We start from the raw sequence: 23,590 nt of genomic DNA, 5'->3' as shown, positions 1-23,590 counted from the left end.
AACTCTTCTAAGTGCCAATATATCACACTGTCTTCTCTTAGATCGGAATACCTCTGAGAGCATAAGTTTAATGAAAAAGCTCATATAATAGTCTGCAAGGCATATTTTAGCTAAAGAGCACTCTATAATTTTTCATTGTTAATCTTTTACCCACGGTTCCTTTTGTCCAGGTCCTTTAAGGTGCATTCAGTTAAATTTAATTACATTTCAATAAGAACAAAACTAAGACATTTTGGAACATGTTAGTCAAATAGTTTCTCAAGAGTAGACTCACTGTAGTTCCAATTTTCTTAACTCACTTTTGTGTTAGTTTTCATGTGTTCACAAATGTGATGATAACATGACAAAATTCTCTTCATGACAATCTTCAATCTTCTGAAATAATAATGAAAACCTTACCACCATCAGATTCAGCCAGGCCCCTGTAGAAAACTGATCTATTAATTTATTTTTTATTTTTTTAATGGACATCAATGTATTTTATACAGCAGAAGAAGCATTCATAAAAAACAACAACCTTACTGAGAAGAAAGTAATAGATTGAATATGTTGAGATCTTTTTTCTCATTATCCACCTCATCCTCAGGGAAAAGGTAGGGTGGTACAACTGTCACAATTCCTGCTGTCAGTCACTCAGTCACTGTCAGGGCATGTTATATTCCATGTGGCTCTTGTCATGAGTGATGAAAGTGTCATCTCATTCTCTTCATGTATTTATCAAAGCCAAAGTCCAAGGGGAATAAACAGGATTGTGAGAAAAATGTATTTGGAAAAACAAAACAAAAAACAAAGCCCTGGTTTATTATTTAACTAAACATATTTAATAAAGGAACACGTGTGCAAGAGTTTAATAATCAGATAGCACATTGCCCAGATAATTCATCACGGATAATACGTGTTGTCTTGCTATATACTACCAACTATGCAAGATAATGTATACATTGTTGGATCCAGAACACAAGTGTGAGTTGATCTTGTGTTAAGTAGGCATTATATTACAGTGTATATTCTTGACATTTTACTTAAATTATAATGAAATAAAAATTTAGTCCATTAAACTTTAAAATATATCTACTAAAATTGGAAAAAGGAATACTTTTGAAATAAAAAATGCATTTGAATACTGCGTTGTAGTTTTTTACCAGAAATTTAAAACACGTTAAAGAGCAAAGGCTATAAAGAGAGTCTCTCCGTGTCTATGGGAGTGGGACTGAGACAATCTGTTTGTTATGAGTTTCTTACAGTATTTCCCGGTGCTCACATTTTATCCACATAAATGAAAAACATTTAAGTTGGACAGCTCACGAGAGCAAATCCGACCAAATAGTCCAGCAAAATAATTGCCTTGTTTAAAGGTATTGTACATCAAGTGCATTCTCCAGATCTCATTAATCATTAATGTCTTTATCTTCTGTAACTGTGGTCTGGTTTTTATCTCATGGACACACTCTACTGTTTTAGTGGTTATGTGTGGTTCTTCTTGCAAACTTTCATTGAGTTTGCTCCACATGGTGTTGAATGTTGGTGTTTTATCTATTACATCAGGGGTTCTCAACGGGAGCGTTCAAAAGATGGCAGGGGGCGCTGAGAGCAAATTAGTAGAGAGGGGGTCGTTAGGTTACAAATGGGGGGCATTTATTAGTCAAAATAATCAAATTTATCGTCAAGTTCCTCTTTGCATTAAAAGTTTATCAAGACTTGGAGTATACCAGTTGGTTCTCAATTATTCGGGTTAGTATGCATTTGTACCACAGCTGATGCACCTGTATGTCTCTGTAGATGGATACGTCTCAATGGACAGAGCAGCGCGAGCACAAAGCTCTTAAAGCTCAAGCTCTTAAACGCGCAGCATATGCATCAGTGAGAAGCAAGGCGCGAGATGTGGAAACCATTTGAATTCAGCACAGAATACTTCATCACCACCCTTGAATTTACTATAGAAACACTAACTGTACTTTAGGCAGAAACAGATTGATAATAACTACTTCAGCTCTATTAAATTTTTCATAGGATAGAGTAGGGGAGTGAGGGAATATAATAAATTTTTGTTACAATTTAAAAATATATATATTTCGTATTTATTGTTTTTACGTGTGTTTAGAGTAGGACTATTGTTTATAATTACAAAAATGGCATAGTTTGTTACATCTAACCATGGTAGTGAAGAAGATCCATGCTTCCATGTGTTTACTATGGTCTTGTTACAAATACCACGGTTAAAACTATAAAAATTATTAATGAATTAATAAATTAAAATGTTCAGAAATGCAGTTGAAAAATATATAAACGAAATCACTTTTATTATTAGTATCTGTCTTCGCATTTTCATTTTATAGGTCCCAGGTATAGCCTCCATCTGCTTGAATTCAAGAAAGGTTTGGTCACACATTCATGACGTGTAAGCTTGCTGCATTTATTAACAAAACTTTAAAATTATGCAATGCATCGAAGTTGCATTGAGGAAATTATGCAAAAAACACAAATATTAAGTGAATGTTTTTTTTTTTTTTGGTACAACAAAGGGATAAGGTTAAGGGAATGAATTGGGGGATGAATTTGATAAAAAAAAAGGTTGAGAACCACTGTGTTACATGGACAATGACATTTTGTAAACTTTTTTCATAGATTTTATTTAGTTCCCTTTCTTTCACTCACTCGACGTTGTGTCGAATGAAGATGACACAAGGGGTCTTCCTGGTATGCCATACACACCTCTGAACCTGAGAAAAGGCCAATGTCAAGTTGGCAGACAGAATTTGCATGCCCCTCCTCGGACATACAGGTATAAAGGGAAGTGGGGCAGCGAGTGCCAGTCATAATTTTTCTTCGGAGCCGAACGGTTGTGCAACAGCAAGCTGAGTTCACCACTGTTTCACTCACCTCTACTGGCGATAAGCAATGCTGTTGGATCTACAGTGCGTTTACAGCGAGTGTTCTCTCTCTCTCTGCACGCTGTGCAGTCCACGCCCCTGGGTGCTTCGACAGTGCTTTCATTGCCCGAAAGAGTGTTTCTCCTCCTAAAAAGAGTTTATTTCCTCTATAAGAGTTTGAGTTCCCACTCATAAAAGAGCATTACAGAGCAGGCTTTGAATGTCCTTTTCAAGACCTCTGTGTTGTTCCTGGATGTGGTTGATTTCTCTCCACTTCTGATGGTCATAAAAGCTGCCTCGCGTTCCTGGGCTGCGATCACACGCAGGCAGCGTTTTTTGAGTGTTTCATGTTCTCAGTGCGAGAACATAGCCATGGCCACATTGTGGTCACGGCTTTCTTTTCTCAAGAGAGAAAGCCACTTCAGCCGCCACCTGCATCGTTCCTTCTTCCCAGGGGATTAAGGACGACCCGGTTGGCGATGGAGGAGATCCGGGTTTGGCGACGGGCTCGGTTTCGCCGGGTAAATCCCCACGAACCACCAGCCCCCCCGGCATACTTGCTTGCTTCCGTTCGAGCTCGGGATAAGTGCAGCTCGCCTCGCGGCCAGCCGGCATTCTCCCTTGAGCCCCCGGAATTGGATGACGATATCGCCGCAGCATTGTAGAGTGTCACAGCGGCGTCTGATGCTGATGACTTGTCTAGGCTGCCACCTTCTGGTCTGCTCGCCCAGTCTGAGGCTGACGCACAGATGTCTGCTATGCTTTCCCGGGCCGCCGTGAGCGCGAGGTGGTACTGGAAACCTCCGTCCCCCCTCATGACTACTCGATCGGTTCCTTGGGTCAGGGCGCTGCTCATAGCTACGCCACTTCTTCCCGGAAGTGCATGACGATTTCATGCGGTCGTGGAGGGCACCTTTTACTGCCCGGAACCGACCCCTCTGAGCCTGTAGAATGACGTCATCATTGACCTTGAAAGTCTACAGCGCCACCAGACAGGTCGGCTCCGGCCTGCATGCCATGGCTCCCCTGCAAGTTCACCAAGCTAAGGCACTCAAATATCTGCACCTGGGTAGTTCCGACCCCGACGGGCTGCTGGAACTGCGCTGCACAGCGCAGGTACTCGGGCAGGCGATGGCCACGCTTGTGGTCCAGGAGCATCACCTCTGGCTGAACATGGTCGAGATGCACGACGTTGACAAAGCGTGCTTTCTCAATGCCCCCGTCTCCCAGCTTCTTCACTGTCACCGTCGACGACTTCGCCCAGCAGTTTTCGCCGGTGAAGAAGCAGATGGCACATCATGGCAGATGGCCAAACCAGCCTGTCCCCTCGCATCTTTACGAAGGTCGCAGAGGCAGCCCTTGCCCCGCTCCGAGAAGCCGGCATTCGCACCCTCAACTACCTCGACAACTGGCTCATCTTGGCCCACTCCCGAGAGTTACTATGCGCCCACAGGGACCAGGTGCTCAGGCACCTCAGCCGTTTAGGGCTTTAGGTCAACTGGGAAAAGAGCAAGCTCGCCCTGGTTCAGAGCATGTCTTTTCTCGGCATGGACTAAGACTCAGTCTCATTGTTAGCGCGCCTAACAAATGATCGCACGCAGTCAGTGGTGAAATGCCTCGCCACCTTCAGGCCAGGCGCAACGGTCCCTTTAAAACTTTTCCAGAAGCTCCTGGGGCATATGGCATCCTCTGCGGCGGTCACGCTGCTGGGGTTGATGCAAATGAGACTGCTTCAGGACTGGCAACACACTCAAGTCCCGAGATGAGCATGGTGCTGTGGCACACACTTTGTGATGGTCACTCCTGCCTGCTGCAAAACATTCAAACCCTGGACAGACCGCTGCTTTCTGCGGGCAGGAGTCTCCTTGCAGCAGGTGTCCCGACTCATCCTGGTCACAACCGATGCGTCCAGATTGGGTTGGGGCACCTAGTGCAATGGGCACGCAGCTGCGTGCCATTGGAAAGGGGCCCCGCTGCGCTGGCACATCAACTGCCTGGAGTTGCTGACTATTTTCATTGCCCTGTGGAGGTTTCTCACGCTAGTTCAGGGCAAACACGTCTTGATCAAATCAGACAGCACCACAACTCGCCAGTCGCCTCAATGTGGTAGCGGACGCACTATCACAACAACGCTTGCCCAGTGGAGAGTGGAGGCTTCATCCCCAGTCAGTCCAGCTGATTTCGGAACGGTTCGGCATGGCAAAGGTAGACCTGTTCGCCTCCCAAGAGACCTCCCAATGCCCGCTCTGGTATGCCCAAACAGAGGCTTCCCTCGGGGCAGAAACACTGGCACACAGCTGGCCCACGGGGCTGCGCAAGTAAGCATCTCCCCCAGTGAGCCTTCTTGCACAGGTGCTGTGGAAGGTCAGGGAGGACGAGGAACAAGTCACTCTAGTGGCTCCCTATTGGCCCACCTGGGCTTGGTTCTCGGACCTCATACTCCTCGTGACAGCCCCTCCCTGGCAAATTTACCTGAAGAAAGACCTTCTTTCTCAGGGACGGGGCACGCTCTGGCATCCGCACCCAGATCTCTGGAACCTCCATGACTGGCCCCTGGACGGGACGCGGAAGATCTAGCTGATCTACCACCTGTTGTCGTAGACGTGATCAACCAAACCAGAGCCCTTTCTACCAGGCAACTTTACGCCCTAAAGTGGCACTTGTTCGCAAATTGGTGTTCTTCTCGGGGTGAAGACCCACAAAGCTGCGCAGTCAGGTCAGTGCTCTCATTTCTGCAGGAGAGGTTGGAGGGGAGGCTGTCCCCGTCCACCTTGAAGGTGTATGTAGCTGCTATCGCAGCCCACCACAACGCAGTAGACGGCAAGTCTTTGGGTAATTAAGACTTGATTATCAGGTTCCTAAGAGGTGCCCAGAGGTTAAATCCCTCCCGGCCAAGCATGTTCCCTTCCTGGGATCTCTCAGTGGTCCTCTCGGGCCGTCAGAGACCCCCCTTCGAGCCGCTAGAATCACTCAGGGCCCTCTCCTTAAAAACGGCCCTGCTGATCGCGCTCGCCTCCATCAGGAGTGTCGGGGACTTGCAAGCGTTCTCTGTCAGCGACACTTGCCTGGAGTTCGGTCTGGCAGACACACATGTGATCCTAAGACCGCTGCCGGGCTACGTGCCCAAGGTTCCTACCATGCCCTTCAGAGACCAGGTAGTGAACTTGCAAGCGCTGCCCCGGAGGAGGAAGACCCAGCCCCTTCGTTCCTGTGTCCAGTACGTGCTTTGCGTACCTACTTGAACCGCACACAGATATTTAGATGCTCTGAGCAGCTCTTTGTCTGATTCGGTGGACAGCGGAAAGGGAATGCGGTGGACGCCATTTCATTGGCCTATCGCACCCAGGCCGTGCCCCCCCCCCCTTGCGGGACTGAGCACACTCAACAAGGAGTGTTGCATCCTCATGGGCACTGGCCAGAGGCATCTCCTTGGGAGACATATGCAGAGCAGCGGGTTGGGCAACACCTAATACCTTTGCAAGATTCAGCTAGAGAAAAATTGCCACATACTTGCCGAATTTTTTGTGAGATCAGGCTGATTAGATTGGTCACATTGTCAAATCAAGTCAATATTATTTGTATAGCGCCTTTCACAACACACATCGTTTCAAAGCAGCTTTACAGAAGATCAGGCATTAACAGACGATAAAACTATAATGTCTATAATGTCGATGAAACATCATTGTGTAATTAGATAAAATAAGATTGTTAATCGTGTTTAAAAATAAGTAATTAAATAATAATTGTATTAATAACCCCAGTGAGCAAGCTTTGAATGAAAGCTGAAAGGATTATTTCACAGCTTTCTTTCAAAACTGCTTTGTGGGAATTCAGTGATTATTCTTTTTTTTTTTTTCAAATATTTTTTAACTCAAATGAACATGGGCTAAGTATAAAGACATTGTTCTGACTTAAGATATTATTAAGATTGTTTGATTAATGTTCAGTGCTCTTCATATCCATACCCTCTTAAAGGGATGGTTCACCGAGAAAAAAAAAAAAAAAAAAACATTCTGTCATCATTTACTCTACCTCATGTTGTTTTAAACTTGCACTTTTTTTTTATTTAGAACACAAAATATTTTAGGCAGATTTTCAGCCTCGGACACATTGCATAGAAAGTGAATGGTGACTGAGACTAACATTACTCGCATCTGTTTTCTAGGGAGAAGAGAGTGTCGAGTGGGTTTGGAACAACATGAGGGTGTTGTTCAAAGTGGAGATTTAAAGTGTAGAAGGACTTAAAATGTATCTGTATCTTACACACAGCAATAATAATGCTTCAAAAGACATGGATTAAACCACTAGAGTCATATGGATTAATTTTATACTGCCTTTGTGCTTTTTGGATCTTCAAAGTTCTGGCCACCATGTACTTGCATTGAATGGAGTTGAGAAAGTCTTACACATTTTGCATAGCATGAGGTTGAGTAACAGAATTGTTGTTTTCACTTTAAGAGAATTCACATGCATCTAATCATTACTATCTTTTTCCTTATAGCAGCTGTAGTGTGCAAAGTGTGCATGTGCACAATGTGTTTCTGTGTGTGCACAAAATTTAGAAGAAACAGTTCAGTTGAATTGTGGTTTAGACCATTTTTGGTGTTCAGACACTACTTTCTAATACCACAGCTCATTAGTCATTAGTGTTCTATCCTGGAGTGAACTCATGGGTGTGTTAAATAAAGTATGACTGACCGCCTGTGCAATTACTCCATTATAAAATCCATCTCTGCTAAAACAGAAAAAGTCTCTTTACACAGGTGAAGAATGTTAGAATAATAATGCTGCCTCCAGAGGGTGTAAATGAAATATTGGATTCTTCATTAAAATTCCCCATGGATGCTAAGAGATCATTATAAATCCTGAATCAGTTTTCCTCTGGAGGGATGCATGGATACTGGAGGTTGACACGTCTTTTTTCTTCCTGTCTCTGCTTTTATTCATCAGATTGCTTGAGCTTTTTGATAATTGTCATTATCCAATAAGGGGCTGCACAAAGAGAATAATTAAATAGTATGCATAATTGAGGCCGAAGAGTAAATCTTTACATTCTGAATGGCGCTCCACATACAGTAATCCACATGTGCTGGATTATCTGTTTTTCTTTAAAAAAAAAATGATTCCAAATGGCATATGCCTACAGTATAATAAACATTCCTTTACAACATATATTACAAACATCACTTCCATTTTCACACCTATATATTGTATTGCTGTTTCAAAGTGAGAAGAAAAGTTTACTGTGTTTATATACACTCAGCAGCTGATGACCTTTTAAAGGAGAAGGTCTGTTTTGAAAATCTGCGCAGTTACATGTTGGGTATTTGAACTGTTCTGCCAGTTGTTCTGTATAGACTGCATAGACTGTGAGAAAGAGACATATGTGCTTAAATTGATTTTGTAAGATGGTTCTTTACATGGATCTATACAGTACTGTAAAAAACTCAACACAATTTAAAACAATTGTTTAATTGCTGTCTTACATATTTAAATAATAGTAAAGTGGTGCCAAAGTCACAACCAGCAGTTATAAGTTTTTGGCACTTTTTGACCACTTTGAATTTAATTATAGATAAAGAAAATCGAGAACTGAGAGAAAGCATTGTTATGATTTAAATAGTAAAAAAAAGATGGCTTTTACAATGTAATGAATAATTATTATTAATATTTTGCTTATAATGTAAACTCAAGGTTTGTTAAGCTCAGAATGCCTATTAAATTTTACAAGAATTATTTAATGGCTAGTTAAGTAGGGCTGTTAATGTTATGTGGCGCTTGTTATTTTGAACAAGAACTGCCTACATTTTAGAGAGATTTCCTGTCATTTCCCAAACACAATTAGTGTCCATCACAGCATACACCTCCACTTTTTTCTTTTGTAGTATTCTCACTCAGCATCAAGCTAGTGCTTATTTTTCTACTGTATTTCTAGTTCATTCCATCACTCCCATCTCATTCTGCTCGTTTTAAGAGGCATTTATATAATATGAATCGGCAGAAGGGGGCTGGATTCATTATTTACCAGAGTCCTCCTGGGGGATGAGAAGTGACATGCGATGCAGCTCTTCAGGGTGCCGAAAGACTGCACAGGGATAACTAAAGGGCACGTGACACACTCTATTCTATTTTTAACACCACAGACCGATGTTTGCCCTGAGGAAAATTGTTTTTTTAAGTCATCACTGTCGCTGTTATGTTATCTCACACGACATAGTGTGATAGTGATTTAAAACGATGCAGTCATTTTTTAGTTTATGATACCATCTGTATATTATGTGTAAGATTAGACAATGCATAGAAGTGGAGTTTCAACTCTTTTGTTGAATGGCTGGCATGTTTTACACAAAGGACTTAAGTACAGCAAAAATAAAATGCTTTTTTTCAGGCTGATCTTTGAAAGTGTTATGAAATCCTATTAAAATTAATAAGCCACATGCCGGCAGGTCCTCTGCAGTATGTTGGGTGGGGCCATGCAGCCTCCCTAGGGTGCTCAGCAAGGGCCTTGGGTGGCTAATTAACACTCTCTAATTAACACATATGTGATCAAAGCTACTATACCCACAGCCAAAAAGATCCGATGAGGAGGGGAAGGAAGAGAGGGAGGCAGGTGCTGTTTTGCTGTTGGGTGCACTTTAAAACATTTTACAGATTTTAAGCCTGTTGTGTTAGCCTCTAGTTATTGGTGGTTTAAATGCTAAAAGGTTTGACACCAATGTCTGTTGTAGTTTCTGAACCCAAATGTTGACCCATCTGGCACAGCTCCAGTGCTGTTAGCTTCAATTGTGAACTCTGCTGTCCTGCTCAATACTACTATGCCACAGGAGGCCACTGCTTTGCCAAAATAGCATTTGACTCTAGAGTCCTCAAATATAAGTGTAAATATTTAACACTGATATGTATTTATTATACATACTGTAAGGGCTCTCACTGAATCAGAAACGTCTAGGTTATGGATGTAACCTCCATTCCCTGATGGAGGGAACGAGACGTTGTGTCAAAGAAACGACACTAGGGGTCTCTCTTGAGCGCCGATATTCACCTCTGATCTATGAGAAAAGGCCAATGAGAAAATAGCAGACAGAATTTGCATGTCCTGCCCCCGGACATACGGGTATAAAGGAAGGGAAATGCATCTGTTTCATTCAGGAATTTTCTGAGGAGCTGAAAATGGTTGGGCCGCAACAGTGGCTCGGTTCAGCGACGTGGCCGGGAGGACACAACATCTCGTTCCCTCCATCAGGGAACGGAGGTTACATCCGTAACCTAGACGTTCCCCGTCTGTCGCTCACTTCGATGTTGTGTCGAAGAAGCGCCACTAGGGGTCCAACTTAAATCACGCCATGTACTGAGCCGTGTACGTGTACTACTGACACAGGAGCGGGCAGGTAATTTACGTGCCAAAGCGACCAGCTGTGTCAGACTGCACGTACCCTTCCCCCACGCACCATAAATTCGTCACAGCCTTCTGGTTCTATACCCCCGACAGGGGGGAACAAGGGGACATGCCAAGCATGGGAGCAGGCCGCGCCACCCAACGCCTTTTCTCTCTCTATGTTTCTCGCATAGTGTTAAAGCGGCTGGGGCCATCTTAACGCTATCATACACATCAGGGAAGGTGATCTTACCCAGTTCCTATTCTTTCAGGGGGAAAAGACCCTGCGGAGACCACACCTGCCCAGACTGGGGGAGGTAAAGAGTGGTGAAATACATCACATGAGCTTTTAGGTCACATGTGGAGAATGGCGCAGTGGTAGATCCTACCTCATTGGGAGGGAGGAGCTGCTACAAACACAGCGACCGGGGGTCCGTGAGGACTGCCCAAGGGAGACGCAGGTCCCCTCGTAAGGTGACCGTACTGCGAAAATACACACAGGGGGATAAGTCCACATAGGGCTCCTGTGGAGCACCTATTCCAGTACAGGGTAGATTGAGTACCCGCATTGGATTCAGTCGGCGAATTCCTCAGCTGAATTCGTGGACCAGAGGGCTAGGGAGTCATCCAGGGAGCCGAGTTAGTGGGATCTCCTGGGATAAGAGCGCACAATTTTACCCCAACGGAGGGAAAGGGCGCTAGGAGCAAGCGATTCACCTGGTCAGTTGTCAGTGCGTTACCGAGTTGTACCTGCTCGGACTTGAGAAAACACGGGACGAAACCGACTCAACCCTGAGATTGTAAAATCTTGTAAAGGTATTGGGTGTTGCCCAACCCGCTGCTCTGCATATGTCTGCTAGGGAGGTGCCTCTGACCAGTGCCCACGAGGACGCAACAATTCTTGTTGAGTGTGCTCAGACCTGCAAGGGTGGGGGGGGGGGGGGTGGCATGGCCTGGGTGTGATAGGCCAATGTAATGGCATCATCAACCCAGTGGGAAAGCCTCTGTTTGGAGACAGCGTTCTCTTTCCGCTGTCCACCAAAGCAGACAAAGAGCTGCTCAGAACGTCTAAAGCTCTGCGTGCGGTCCAAGTAGGTACGCAAAGCACATACCGGACACAGTAACAAAGGGGCTGGGCCTGCCTACTCCCGGGGCAGTGCTTGCAGGTTCACTACCTGGTCCATGAAGGGAGTGGTAGGAACCTTGGGCACGTAGCCCGTTCGCGGTCTTAGGATCACATGAGTGTCTGCCAGACCGAACTCCAGGCAGGTGTAACTGACAGAGAACGCTTGCAGTTCCCCGACCCTCTTGATGGAAGCGAGCGCGATCAGGAGGGCCGTCTTCAGGGAGAGGGCCCTGAGTACGACTGATTATAGCGCCTCAAAGGGATGTCTCTGAAGGCCCGAGAGGACCACTGAGAGATATCAGGAGGTGAATAGGCTTGGCCGGGAGGGATTTATCCTCCGGGTGCCTCTTCGGAACCTGATAATTACGTCGTGCTTACCCAAAGACTTGCCGTCTACTGTGTCATGGTGGGCTGTGATAGCGGCTACCTACACCTTCAAGGTGGAGGGGGACAGCCTCCCACAAGCGGCACTTCAGGTAGAGGGGGCTCTGGCTTGGTTGATCGTGTCTAAGATGGCAGGTGGTAGACCAGCTAGATATTCCGCATCCCATCCAGGGGCCAGACATGGACATTCCAGAGGTCTGGGTGCGGATGCCAGAGCCTGCCCCGTCCCTGAGAAAGAAGGTCCTTCTTGAATTGCGTAACCGAGTCGAATGGTGCTGGCCAGCCAGCGTGATGGATTGGGATGTGATAGCCACGTGTCCAAACTCCGAGCAGGTAATGTGGCATCAGGAGGCAAGGATGTGTCCCGAGGTTCTGGTGCTGAGATAAGACTCGAAGCACTTACCTTGCTCCGCACACCTGGCATGGGGCGGGTTAATGACTGAGGAGGAGGTCACGTAGAGGCGTCCTCTGAACTCGTCAGAACCGGCCGGCCGGGGAACAGTGCTGGGGCTGAAGGCGAACGTTTGCGTCTCGCGTGCCGGGACTGTTGAGGTGTGGCGGCCGTGAGAACGGTATTTGCGGGCCAGGCGACCAAGAAACAAAGGAAATAGCTCTTTTATTGAGAATGTGTGTACCGCAGCCCAAAGGGGGTGTGGCAAATGAAATAAATTCAACAAAGGATTCTCCTCCCGGCCCTCCACCAGGGGACGGAGTGGTCTTCTTACCAGTTCTGGAGCGAACGTCTTGGTCTCTGGGTCGGGTGCCTCAGGACCTCTTTGGAGCCTTCCGAGTCTGAGCTGCATGCTTCTTAGCCGCAGGAGGATGCCCTCGGAGGACCCTCTTGATGGAGGTGAGCGCGATCAGGAGGGCCATCTTCAGGGAGGGTTCCAGTCCAGCCCCAAGCTGGCAGTGATCCGGGCAAGCATGTCGGACATCTGGGCATCAGCCTCAAACTGGGCATGCTGGGCCGAAGGACCGCTCCGATAGAGCGGCGAGCTCAATTCAGCTCGGGGGGCTCAAGAGGATAGGCAGGCTGGCCGTGAGGCGAGCCGCTGTTGCCTCGAGCCCGGACGGAAGTCAACGAGCGTGCCGGGGGGCAGGTGGTTCCCGGGGGCGTATCTTTATAAAGACACGTCCTGAAAATGAAATGAAACAGATGCATTTCCCCTGCTTTATACCTGTATGTCCGGGGGCAGAACATGCAAATTCTGTCTGCAAATTTCTTATTGGCCTTTCCTCATAGATCAGAGATGCAAAATGCACTCAAGAGAGACCCCTAGTGTCGCTTCTTCGACACAACGTCGAAGTGAGCGACAGATGTGGAACCAGGCTACACTACATGGAATTAAAATACATTTTCAATTAATACTTACTTAGTCTTATATTTAGGCCTTTAAATTGGTGCTTTTCAGTTTGTGAATTGTTCATTCAAAAGTAGAGGAAAAGGTGCAGTTGATGACAGAGCTTATAAACTACATTTAGCGTTTTTAGGGGTTTCAATTAAAGTTTGCTAACTGGTTAGTTTAGCTTAGCTGTACTCTGTTTACAATATGGCATCGGCTGGTTGCACATGCACGGTAAATTGCCCCGGAAGGGTCCCTTTAGGACTTCCCATGAACTTTCGTCACCATAGCAACCAACACCAATGATTGGTGATCTTGGTCAACCCTAATGAAAACAGTTTCATCGATGCATATGAACGTCAGTGCGTTCCACAGTGCACAAACAAACAGTAATCAGTCAAAGTGCCCAGAAGTGCGAATTTGGTATGATAAATGTTCACTGCACAGGTTAAAGTGCCATGTACATTACCATTATTTGTAAGGGAAATAGTATGTGTGAGATAGGAATTAAATTAAATGGTCCTATTTCTTCTTCCTCGGCACGAAGTTGAGTTCATTCCATGTGGGGGTTGGTCTCCGCCAAGGCTGCGCTTTGTCACCAATCCTGTTTGTGATATTCATGGACAGGATATCGCGTAGTCGGGGTGGGGAAGGTGTGCGGTTCAGTGGGCTGGGGATCTCATCACTGCTTTTTGCAGATGATGTTGTCTTCATGTCATCATCGGTCCATGACCTTCAGCTCTCACTGGATCGCTTGGCAGTCGAGTGTGAAGTGGCTGGGATGAGGATTAGCACCTCTAAATCTGAGGCCATGGTTCTCAGCAGGAAACCAATGGAGTGCGTACTCCAGGTAGGGAAGGAGGTATTGCCCCAAGTGAAGGAGTTCAAGTACCTCGGGGTCTTGTTCACGAGTGAGGGGACAATGGAGCAGGAGGTTGGCCGGAGAATCGGGGCAGTGGGGGCGGTATTGCACTTGCTCTATCGCACCGTTGTCACGACAAGAGAGCTGAGCCGGAAGGCAAAGCTCTCGATCTACCTGTCAATTTTTGTTCCTACCCTGATCTATGGTCATGAAGGCTGGGTCATGACTGAAAGAACTAGGTCGCGAGTACAAGCGGCCGAAACGGGCTTCTTCCTTAGAGATAGGGTGAGGAGCTCAGTCATCCGTGAGGAGCTTGGAGTAGAGCTGCTGCTCCTTTGCGTCGAAAGGAGTCAGTTGAGGTGGTTTGGGCATCTGGTAAGGATGCCCCCTGGCCACCTCCCTAGGGAGGTGTTTCAGGCACGTCCAGCTGGGAGGAGGCCTCGGAGAATACCCAGGATTAGGTGGAGAGATTACATCTCCACACTAGCCTGGGAACGCCTCAGGGTCCCCCAGTCAGAGCTGGTTAATGTGGCTCAGGATAGGGAAGTTTGGGGCCCCCTGCTGGAGCAGCTGCCCTCGCGACCTGACTTCGGATAAGTGGTTGAAGATGGATGGATGGATGGATGGGTCCTATTTCTACATTACTATGTAAGGAAATTTACAAGGGAATCAGTCGCGTTTGACAACCGTTATAATTTAGATAAATGATGAATAACTAGATTATATGTCTGAATAAAATTCTCCACCATTAAAATCGTAATACAATGTCTCGTTGTATCAGCTCACAATTTCTACTGTAGGGAATTAGCTTTAATAAGAGAATTATGATTAATTATCTTATTGTAGTAATATTATTCTCATGGCTTATTGACAATGTATGTAATGATATGTAATAATCTATGTTTTCTTTTTGTATCTGTCCCTATTCAAATAAACAACAAATAAAATAAAAATAAACATATAGGTATAGCTTTGAAGCTAAATCTTTTAGAAACTGTGATGAGATTATTTATCAAAATATACCACAGTCAACATATCATTAAAAGTGAACCATGAATAATTAATCATAACTCGTTATAATTAATTATGAACATTTGGATCGGTTAATTGAAATAACTTGAGGTAGCTGAATTAATATTACAATCAATTTATCTGTTCATCCAGCAAACACTCAGTATTGATCGTCTATCAATTCTCAGAAAGGATATTTTTCATGGCCACACAAAAGTAACTCTTTCTTAGCATGGAGCTGAGATCGAATCGTTAAATTTACATTGATTTACAAGCAGACCAGAATCAACTCACAAGAATGTACACAAAAGTTTATTTAACTAAAATACGAACACATAACTAATCTAAACAAAAACATACACACTAAACACTCATACATGGGAAAGGGAAAAGTGAAAATAAAATCAAACCGGAACAGAACAGGTGAAATGCAGTTATGAAAATAATAATTTGACCATTTGAGAGGACCATCAAGTTCTTAATTAAAAAGCACCATTTGTTACAAAGGGGTTTACCTCTTATACTAAACATAGGTTCAGTTAGTTACTGGTACGATACTTGCAATTTCCTTGGCTGTTGAGAGAGCACCTGGATGCAGAACAGCTTGATGGTTCCTTGGATCGATGGTGTGGAAGTTGCAACCAATTTCTTCTGTGTTGAATGAAGAAATTATGATTCCTTGGTCAAGGTAATTGCACATGGCTTGAGGTGTTGAGGCCTGCCAGCCTGCCACCTCATGCTCAGCACGACCAGCAGCAGAGGGAATAGAGAGTCAGGGCAAAAGAGAATGAGTAAGAGACGGGACATGTCTTTTAAATTCTGCTGGAGGTCCCTCCTCTCGAGTCTGGTTTGACCAATGAGAAAGGTGCAAAGTTCCTTTGTTCGGAAGCTGACTCATTTGCATTATTGGGGTTAGTTTAAGCCCCTTTATGCTCTGATTAATATAGCAAGCATACAATGCATGCTGTCAGAATTATATATGTACTATTATGCAGGGTGTCACACAAGGATTTATTTGGTAGGAAACATTATTCAAAATAATTTTACATTAGCTGGTAGTCCTGTCATAAGTCATGCATAAAACAGTATACAGTACAAAAATATACTTTACAAGACAATAATGATCCTATACACAATGTCCTGGGGATATACATTTTTAGACAGTTTGTCTATAATTTAGTGAAGAAAATCTGTAGTTCTGGGCTTTGAGTCCATTTCTAATTCTGCTTGGAATGTCACTGGGGGTCCACTATTTGCTAGTCCAGTGTCAACAAAGACAGTGTAAAGGCTTGATAATGATCAGTGGTGGAGCAGACATAATGGAGTCTGCTTGGGCCTACTTGGACCTTTGCTTGTTACAGTCTTGAGACATCTGTTGGCCTATTCATTAAATAATGAATAATTGTGTCTGATTGGTCCAGATGCTACATAAAGGTCAACCAATATTGTTTTTATAGCCTGATCTCATGACAATTACATGAATATGGCCTCGTTTTTGCTAAACAAAATTGGTGAATTACATGTTTGGCTGCAGTTTCCCCGTGAAATGTCCAGCGGGGGGTGCCAAAGTCATTTTTGTTGTAAGGTTTTAAAGTTATATTTTTGATGGAGGTTTTAATTAATAAAACGTGCTTCCCTAACCTAAAACTGTAATCTAAACCAAACCAATAGTGTTCCAAAAGCAAATGAGAGGTGAACGAAACACATCCTTACCCTTAACCAATGCCTAAACATATCCGATAGTGTTTTAAAAGCAAATGCGACATGAAAAGAAAATTTTCTGAAGCAATCACATAATTTTGTGTCACTTCTATGGCACATTCGTCTCATGTGTTACCTTGTGTTGGGTTTGAACCAATGTCTGCCGAGCCTGAAGTTCAACATTCTATCAGATGAGCTACCGTGCAAACTAACCAAATTGGAATAAGTGTGTAATTGTAGGTGGGTGTATAGACAGATAAAGAGTGAAAAATAAGTGTTAATAAAAATAAAGTCACATTAAACCATTGTACTCGTGATTTTTGTGACAGTGAATAAAAAACTGAAAAACGGCTCTTGTGTTCATTTCAACAGGAAACTATGACGGAACGTATAATGAGGCACGTAAAACTTCGTTTGGAAAAATGTTGTTATAGTGATGTTCGTTCTATGTGACTAGGTTGTTTTTTATGATTGTTGAGATTTAGATTTTGTTTTGTTTAAGTGTCTGATAACTAAATGCATAACTTCTTTTATTTATGCTTTTGGATGCAATATTAAATAATTAGCGATAACCACTAAAGGTGAATGGCCTCCTTCACTAAGTGAAGATGCTTTTCTCTTAAATAATGTAACTTACTATTTTGTTTTTTTTAAGTTACAGTAAGTCTTTTGGAATCTATGTGAGTTCATTTTAGTTTTAGGCTATGTGTAACTAATCAGTAAAGCTGATATTAAAGAACCTACAGTATAACATATTAAGTAGTAAAGTGTAAATATCGATTAAAAACAAAAAATAGATGTCTATAACAAAACCACTTTACAAAAAAGATTAACAATACTGAAGACACAATAAGCCTTGTACACTATCTGATCTGTTATGGAATTTGAAGTCTTATTATGAGTTATATGAAAGCAAATAAGCTTTATATTGTGACCTATGCCCCGTTATTTGAATGAAAAGGCCATGAGTGAAAGAATAGTTGATAAATGTACTCTCTGCAACATTAGCCATGACAAATTCTCTTGCTTGGATATAATTAAACCAGTGGTTGATTTAATCAGCATAACATTCCAAATGTCTTATCAGGTTCTTTTCTTCTTTAGAGTGCCTCTTTAGAGCTTAAATAAAGTCTGTGGTGCAGAGATGGAGCATAATCATGCTGATTTCTCACATATAGTTATGTCTCCATAGATTATTTTCCGCAAGATTGTTGATGTGAAGAAGGAGGAAGAGGAAAGGAGACACCTGAAGAACGAAGTGACGCTGTCCATCCCTGTGGACCATCCTGTCCGCAAGCTCTTCCAAAAATTCAAACAGCAGAAGGAGATGCGTACCCAAGGTCCATCGCAACCTGACCTGGAGAGGAACCAGTTTCAGGTGGAGCATCATCTCCATCCACTGTCCCACCAGCTCCATCAGCAGCAATATCAGACCCAATACCAGGGCCACCATCCCTTTCAACATCACCATGTGGTCCCCATACAAAACGGGGTCCCTGGCTCAGGCAATGGGAACAGTGGTTCTAGTGTTGTGACTGTCTCACAGATAACCCCAATTCAGAGTGCCCTAGCCTACGTTCAGACTGAGGAACCAAGCAGGAGCAATGACCATGAGGCTATGGAGCTTAAGCCTAGCTTTGGTGTAGAGGACCATAATTGTCTCAAGGTAACAAGTCCTGTGAGACCCAGAGGAGGAAAGGTACGAGGATGGATGCGTTTCCATAATTCTGCATCAGGAGCTTCTCCCATGCTTCCACTGGAACTAGAAAAGCAGCAGCAGAAGGAAGAGGAATGGGGGGATGTTGCCCAGCCCCTAAATGTGATCTCTGAGGATGGCAAGATCCAGGAAGCTGAGGGTGGGGGGTCTAGTGATAGGGGTCCAGGTGGAAATGGCAATGGAAACAGCAGTGATGGGACAGATGAGAATAGTGTCCTGCACAAGACTGATTCTTGTGACAGTGGAATCACAAAGAGTGACTTGCGTATCGACAGGGTTGGTGATTCGCGAAGCCCTTATGAAAGGTGCCTAATGGAGAGAAGTCCAATGGAAAGGAGCCCATATGATCAACCCGGGGTATGTGATGTGACTCTTCGTGGTATTCACTTTCAGCCTGTACCTGAACAGGTTATGCTTCATAACAGCCTGCATGAGGCTAAGCTGGAACTAAAGGGGGACATCCAGACACTAAATAGCCGGTTAGCGGCACTGGAGGACCAAGTGGGTGAGATTTTAAGATTACTCTCTGAGAATAGGAAACCTTCCCAATCTTCTCAGACCTCCTCACCAAAAACCCAACCTCAGTGCCAGGACATATTTGCTGTTTCTCAGCCTGTTTCTCCAGATACAGAGGGGGACGATGGACCCTTTTGAATTAGTAGAAATATGTTTGTTTATTTATTAGATATTGCTGGTTTTATTTATTAATTCCCTTCCTCTCACTCAGGAAGGAAAGATGAAAACTGACAAATAGAGGAAGAATTCTTGCTGTTGTAAATATTTTCTTGCATGTCCAGCTGGAATCTGGCCTGCCAATGAAAATCTTCTCTAAGGATAATAGTTGCTTGTACATGTAAGGAGTAAGCTGCATGCAGAGATGATTTAAAAAGGCACTTTTATTCAGACCTTGCACATGGGATCTCCTAACTAATGTAAGTGATATTTCAGGGCATTTTCTCTTTGGGAGATGGCTTGATGTTCCAGACCTGTGTTTTTGGGTTGCTGTAAGGCAGAATCAGGCTTGGTTTAGTACCTCCATCATTGTTTGAGCAGAGCACTCTTCATAGTGACCTGCTGTGAATGGCTACAGTCACTCAATACAGCTTGCTCAAATAACCCAATATTACTTCCCCCTCCAGTATGCAGAGTTCTCCTTTATAAGCATAGTGATTGGAAATGGAAGCTTGCAAGATTGTTTGCCTACATGATTCTTGGATGTTATTAAGAAGTTAATCCAATAACTAAACACCTTTTGATATGAGAAACTAATTTCATTATCACACATTGTTTCAAATTCCTTAAATCATTATGCCCTGTATATTATTTATTTTTATTTTTTTGTGGAACATTGTAGTAGATAAGAGAGAAATTACATGTTTTCAAAAGATATACATGCATGTTGGATGGATATGTGGTAAGCTCTGGCATGGTAGGACTAGGGATTTATTGTTTTTACAATTTTCAATTATGCAATACGAAAAGTTCAAGTCTCAATGGGGGCATGCATTTTGGTGGAAAGTTCACTCTTTTGGCATTATTTGAAGCATGAACACATTCAGGCCATTTGGAAATTATAAAAGCATGCCCTGAACTTTTTGCATGACATCAGCATTGTGTGTTACATTAATAGACATAGTATAAAAATTCATGGTTTTCGGGTATAGTTTCCAGACACTGAAATAGATATGAAAATATACTACCCATTAGTCATTTAAATCCAGATAAATTTGTCATAACTCTCACAGTTTAATCTGGCTTTCATGTATAGTGCTCCACAGGTACCCAAACGAATGCCATATCACTTGACCACACCCACAGCCTCATGAAATAAATTAACCAAAAATTAAAATTCTGTCATCAATTAATTTTGTTTTGGGAAAATATGAGAGTGAGTAAATGATGAGAGAACTTTAATTTTTGGGTGAACTAACACTTTAAGTGTTTAATTTGGAAGGTGAAATTTCGAAAATAACTTTATGTTGGTCATTTGATCCTGCTGTTAGAAACTTTCTAAATTATTATTATTACATTAACTAACAGTAGCTCATCACATATCAGCATACACATGGGTACTTTAGAGGGTTTATAGCATAATGACTAATGCTCCTACACCTCTTATTTCCCATCAGATCTATTGTACTGCAATCTTACCAAACACAAGTGATGTTACATTGTGAACAGGGTTCTAAAGAGAGCATGCTATGAAGATTAATATTACAATTACAGTGTATGGTTGTATTAATTTTACTGTTACTGCCTATAGATCCTTTAACATAAAAATACTCTACCATAAAGCAATCCACAAACAAACAACAAACTTAAAGTTATATATATTCTTTACCGTTTATCCCTCCACTTATACATTAATTAGATTCCCAAAACACATACTTATCAATGTAAAGGCTCTGATAATAATATTAATTCACTACTCTTCTTTTGTTATCACTTCAAGCATTTAGGATGTTCCTATGGACCAAAGACATTTACTAATGACTAATTACAGTTGGACTTGTACATTCAGTCTTTTGCTCTAATCCTCAACCCCATTATAACCTGTCACCAGTGTATGGTGAGAAAGCCTTATTGGGTTACACTGATATGCAAATGACTCCAAATAATTGTTTGGCTTTTCAAGCTAAAATCAATGGAAAGATGACAACATTCAGATAAATATTTACTGGGCATATTGCCACGATTTGACAGTGATAATTATATATAAACATGACTACAGTTCACTTTTCATCTGACAAAAATGTTGTGGCATATACATATTAATATTAATGACAATAATAAAAGCCTCTAACAATAACTTACTTTGAGCATCATAAAAATAAAGCACCCTTAATAAACTTTAATATGCTTTTGCAATTCAAATGTTCATGTCTCTGGCTTTCCTTGTCCTGCATATCCTTATTCTGTTGCACTTATTTTGTCTACCATTCAGCCCAGAGAAGAGCACAGATAGTGAAAGGAATATTTTTTGAGTCTGCCATGAAATTGAAGAGACGGATATAATAGATGACAAAAGCTGTAATACTGTTGGAGATGGTGTTAGTCTTCATAATCAAATGGAGCTGACTCACTGCGTGGTCCACAGGGTGCCTGTTCAGGGGATTAGGCAGAGCTTTCAGAAAGCTATGAGGGCATTTAACTCCACTGAAAGTGGGAACTTATCAAAGTGGGGAGGGATTGACATGTCATGCCCAATCCTTATACACACTAGAGCCAACAGTGAGCCACAACAAGCCCAGAGGTGTTGGACTCTGGGATTTGACTGCATGCTGCATTTTACTGTATAAACTTGATGCCAATTAGAATGATGTTTGCCTGCCAAAGCAATGTTTTTCTGCAACTTTTCATGCACACACACTAACAAAATGTGCAGAGGTCTGGGCATTCACAAAAACCATACAATTCACGAAATTAAATCATTTAATTCAGTTGTGTGAAAGAAGACATGCCATGTCAATACATGAAGCCACTAATGACTACCAAAATATGCTCTGAGTTGCATGATAATCAGCTAATTCGTAGTAATTGGTATTATTTATGCATTTATTACATCTCCAAAGTCTATAAGAAAAGGTCAAGTTGTTAATTACCTATCGAGTAAAAGATTAAAAAGTGTGATATTAATTAAAAAAGTATCCATAATGAGGAATCTCTTGCACTAGAATGATTACTTTTGAATGACACAGAAAAGGGGATTGTCTTGTACCAATTAGTTGCCAAAAGGAAACACAGAGAGAAATCTGAGAAAATTTGAAGGAATAGGAGGATTTTTAAATAATAATAAAATAAAACAAATCTCTAAATAATGGGGCACATTTGTCATTGGAATTGTTTTTAAAATATGATCCAAATGTCTACATCAATGCTATTCCATAGATTAGGGTGAACGTAATGCTGATTTTAGCATACAAATAATGATTATTAAATGTCCCACTCTACCAGTTGTTCCGCTTTACCTGTGCTCACTCTACATCTGATAGTTTCTATTTATATTGGTCTGGAGCACTACGATATAAATAGGTTTTAGACCAAATCAGAATACACACAATGTACATCATGGTTGGTCTTCACTTTCTCTCAGACCTGCGTTTGTCAAAAGTGAGATTGGTAGAGTGAAACTCTAGCTGCATATGGCATTGTTCTCATAACTGAAGTGCTGCCCAGGCTCCTCTTACCCTTTTGTGGTATAAGTGGCCACTGAGTTTATTAAGCTCTTTTTCCACTGTAAATGAGACTGCCTTTTTATCAGTGTAAAAATAATATAATATTTCTGAGGGATGTCGGGCAAAGTGTTTATTTTTACCACACTGGCATGAATATTAATAATTTGTTATATACAGTGTATTACACTGATGTTATAAAATAAAATATTTTATTGTGCTACTTTACTCATCTTGTCATTCTTTCATTTAACTGTGTCTTGTAAGTAATGCATATGCACATTTGTGTTACTCAAAGACTCATATTATGTTAGCATTCTCTTTAAGTTCAATTCTTCTCTAAACATCTCATAAATAATTTAAAGAAATTGATTCCTATTTGCCATTATAGCTATTTTTTTTTTATAGTAGACCTGAATGAAATGACATACTGATTCATGCTCTAACATAACCTAGTTCCCCAACCCCCTGATATCTACATTTTTATGATTAAGTTTCCTTGACAACTTTAGGCTTTAAACTCCATGGAAATCTCTAACATTGCCACCACTGACATGATAATTTTTGTTCCCCAGTTCAGTTCTCGATGATCAGTTAATTTAAGAACCAGATGCCGGAGTGGAGAGTTTACACTGTAAGAGGAATTTTTAACCTTTAAAAACTCGGGCACCCCTATCCAGACTCTCAGCCAACCCAGGGACCTCCACTAATATATTTTTTAATTTGTATTTTTTATTACAAATTAAGATACACAGGCAGATGTCTAAACCTGCTGAGCATTTCTGCCTTCCGCTCCTCCGCCAGTGCCTATCATGGATGTTTCACCCCATTAATCCCAGAACATTTCCTGGTGGTAGGGCAGCGGTCAGGGACATCTCCCTTTATGTTTTTTATAGTGATTTTTACTTTTTAATTGCTGTTGTTACTGAAAAATCTAAAGCACTGTTGACTCTGTTCTCTATTTTATAATTTTTTTCATAGCTGGCTTTTAAATAATTACTTTAACAATGTTTACTTAAGAAATACTTG

At 42.4% G+C, this 23,590-nt stretch overlaps 1 protein-coding gene across 2 annotated transcripts in view; it reads left to right on the top strand.

The window, feature by feature from the left end:
* The window catches only part of LOC127624452 (potassium voltage-gated channel subfamily H member 5-like), a 153,916-nt gene extending 131,208 nt beyond the window's left edge, over positions 1–22,708 (top strand). Inside the window, exons 11-14 of one of the 2 annotated variants that reach the window (XM_052099280.1) lie at positions 17,865–18,087; positions 18,157–18,410; positions 18,444–18,512; positions 18,576–22,708. In XM_052099280.1, coding sequence (XP_051955240.1) covers positions 17,865–18,087; positions 18,157–18,410; positions 18,444–18,512; positions 18,576–19,043 — 1,014 coding nt within the window. In that variant the 3' untranslated portion in view covers positions 19,044–22,708. Of the gene's footprint in view, positions 1–17,864 lie in introns of both variants that reach the window. The other variant, XM_052099279.1, reaches the window with a different exon arrangement.
* The last annotated feature ends 882 nt before the right edge of the window (positions 22,709–23,590 follow it).

The sequence above is a fragment of the Xyrauchen texanus genome, chromosome 30 (assembly GCF_025860055.1).
Source record: "Xyrauchen texanus isolate HMW12.3.18 chromosome 30, RBS_HiC_50CHRs, whole genome shotgun sequence".
NCBI classification, from domain to species: domain Eukaryota; kingdom Metazoa; phylum Chordata; class Actinopteri; order Cypriniformes; family Catostomidae; genus Xyrauchen; species Xyrauchen texanus.
The sequence above is the reverse complement of the archived record's forward strand: the minus strand, read 5'-3'. Positions and strand labels throughout refer to the sequence as shown.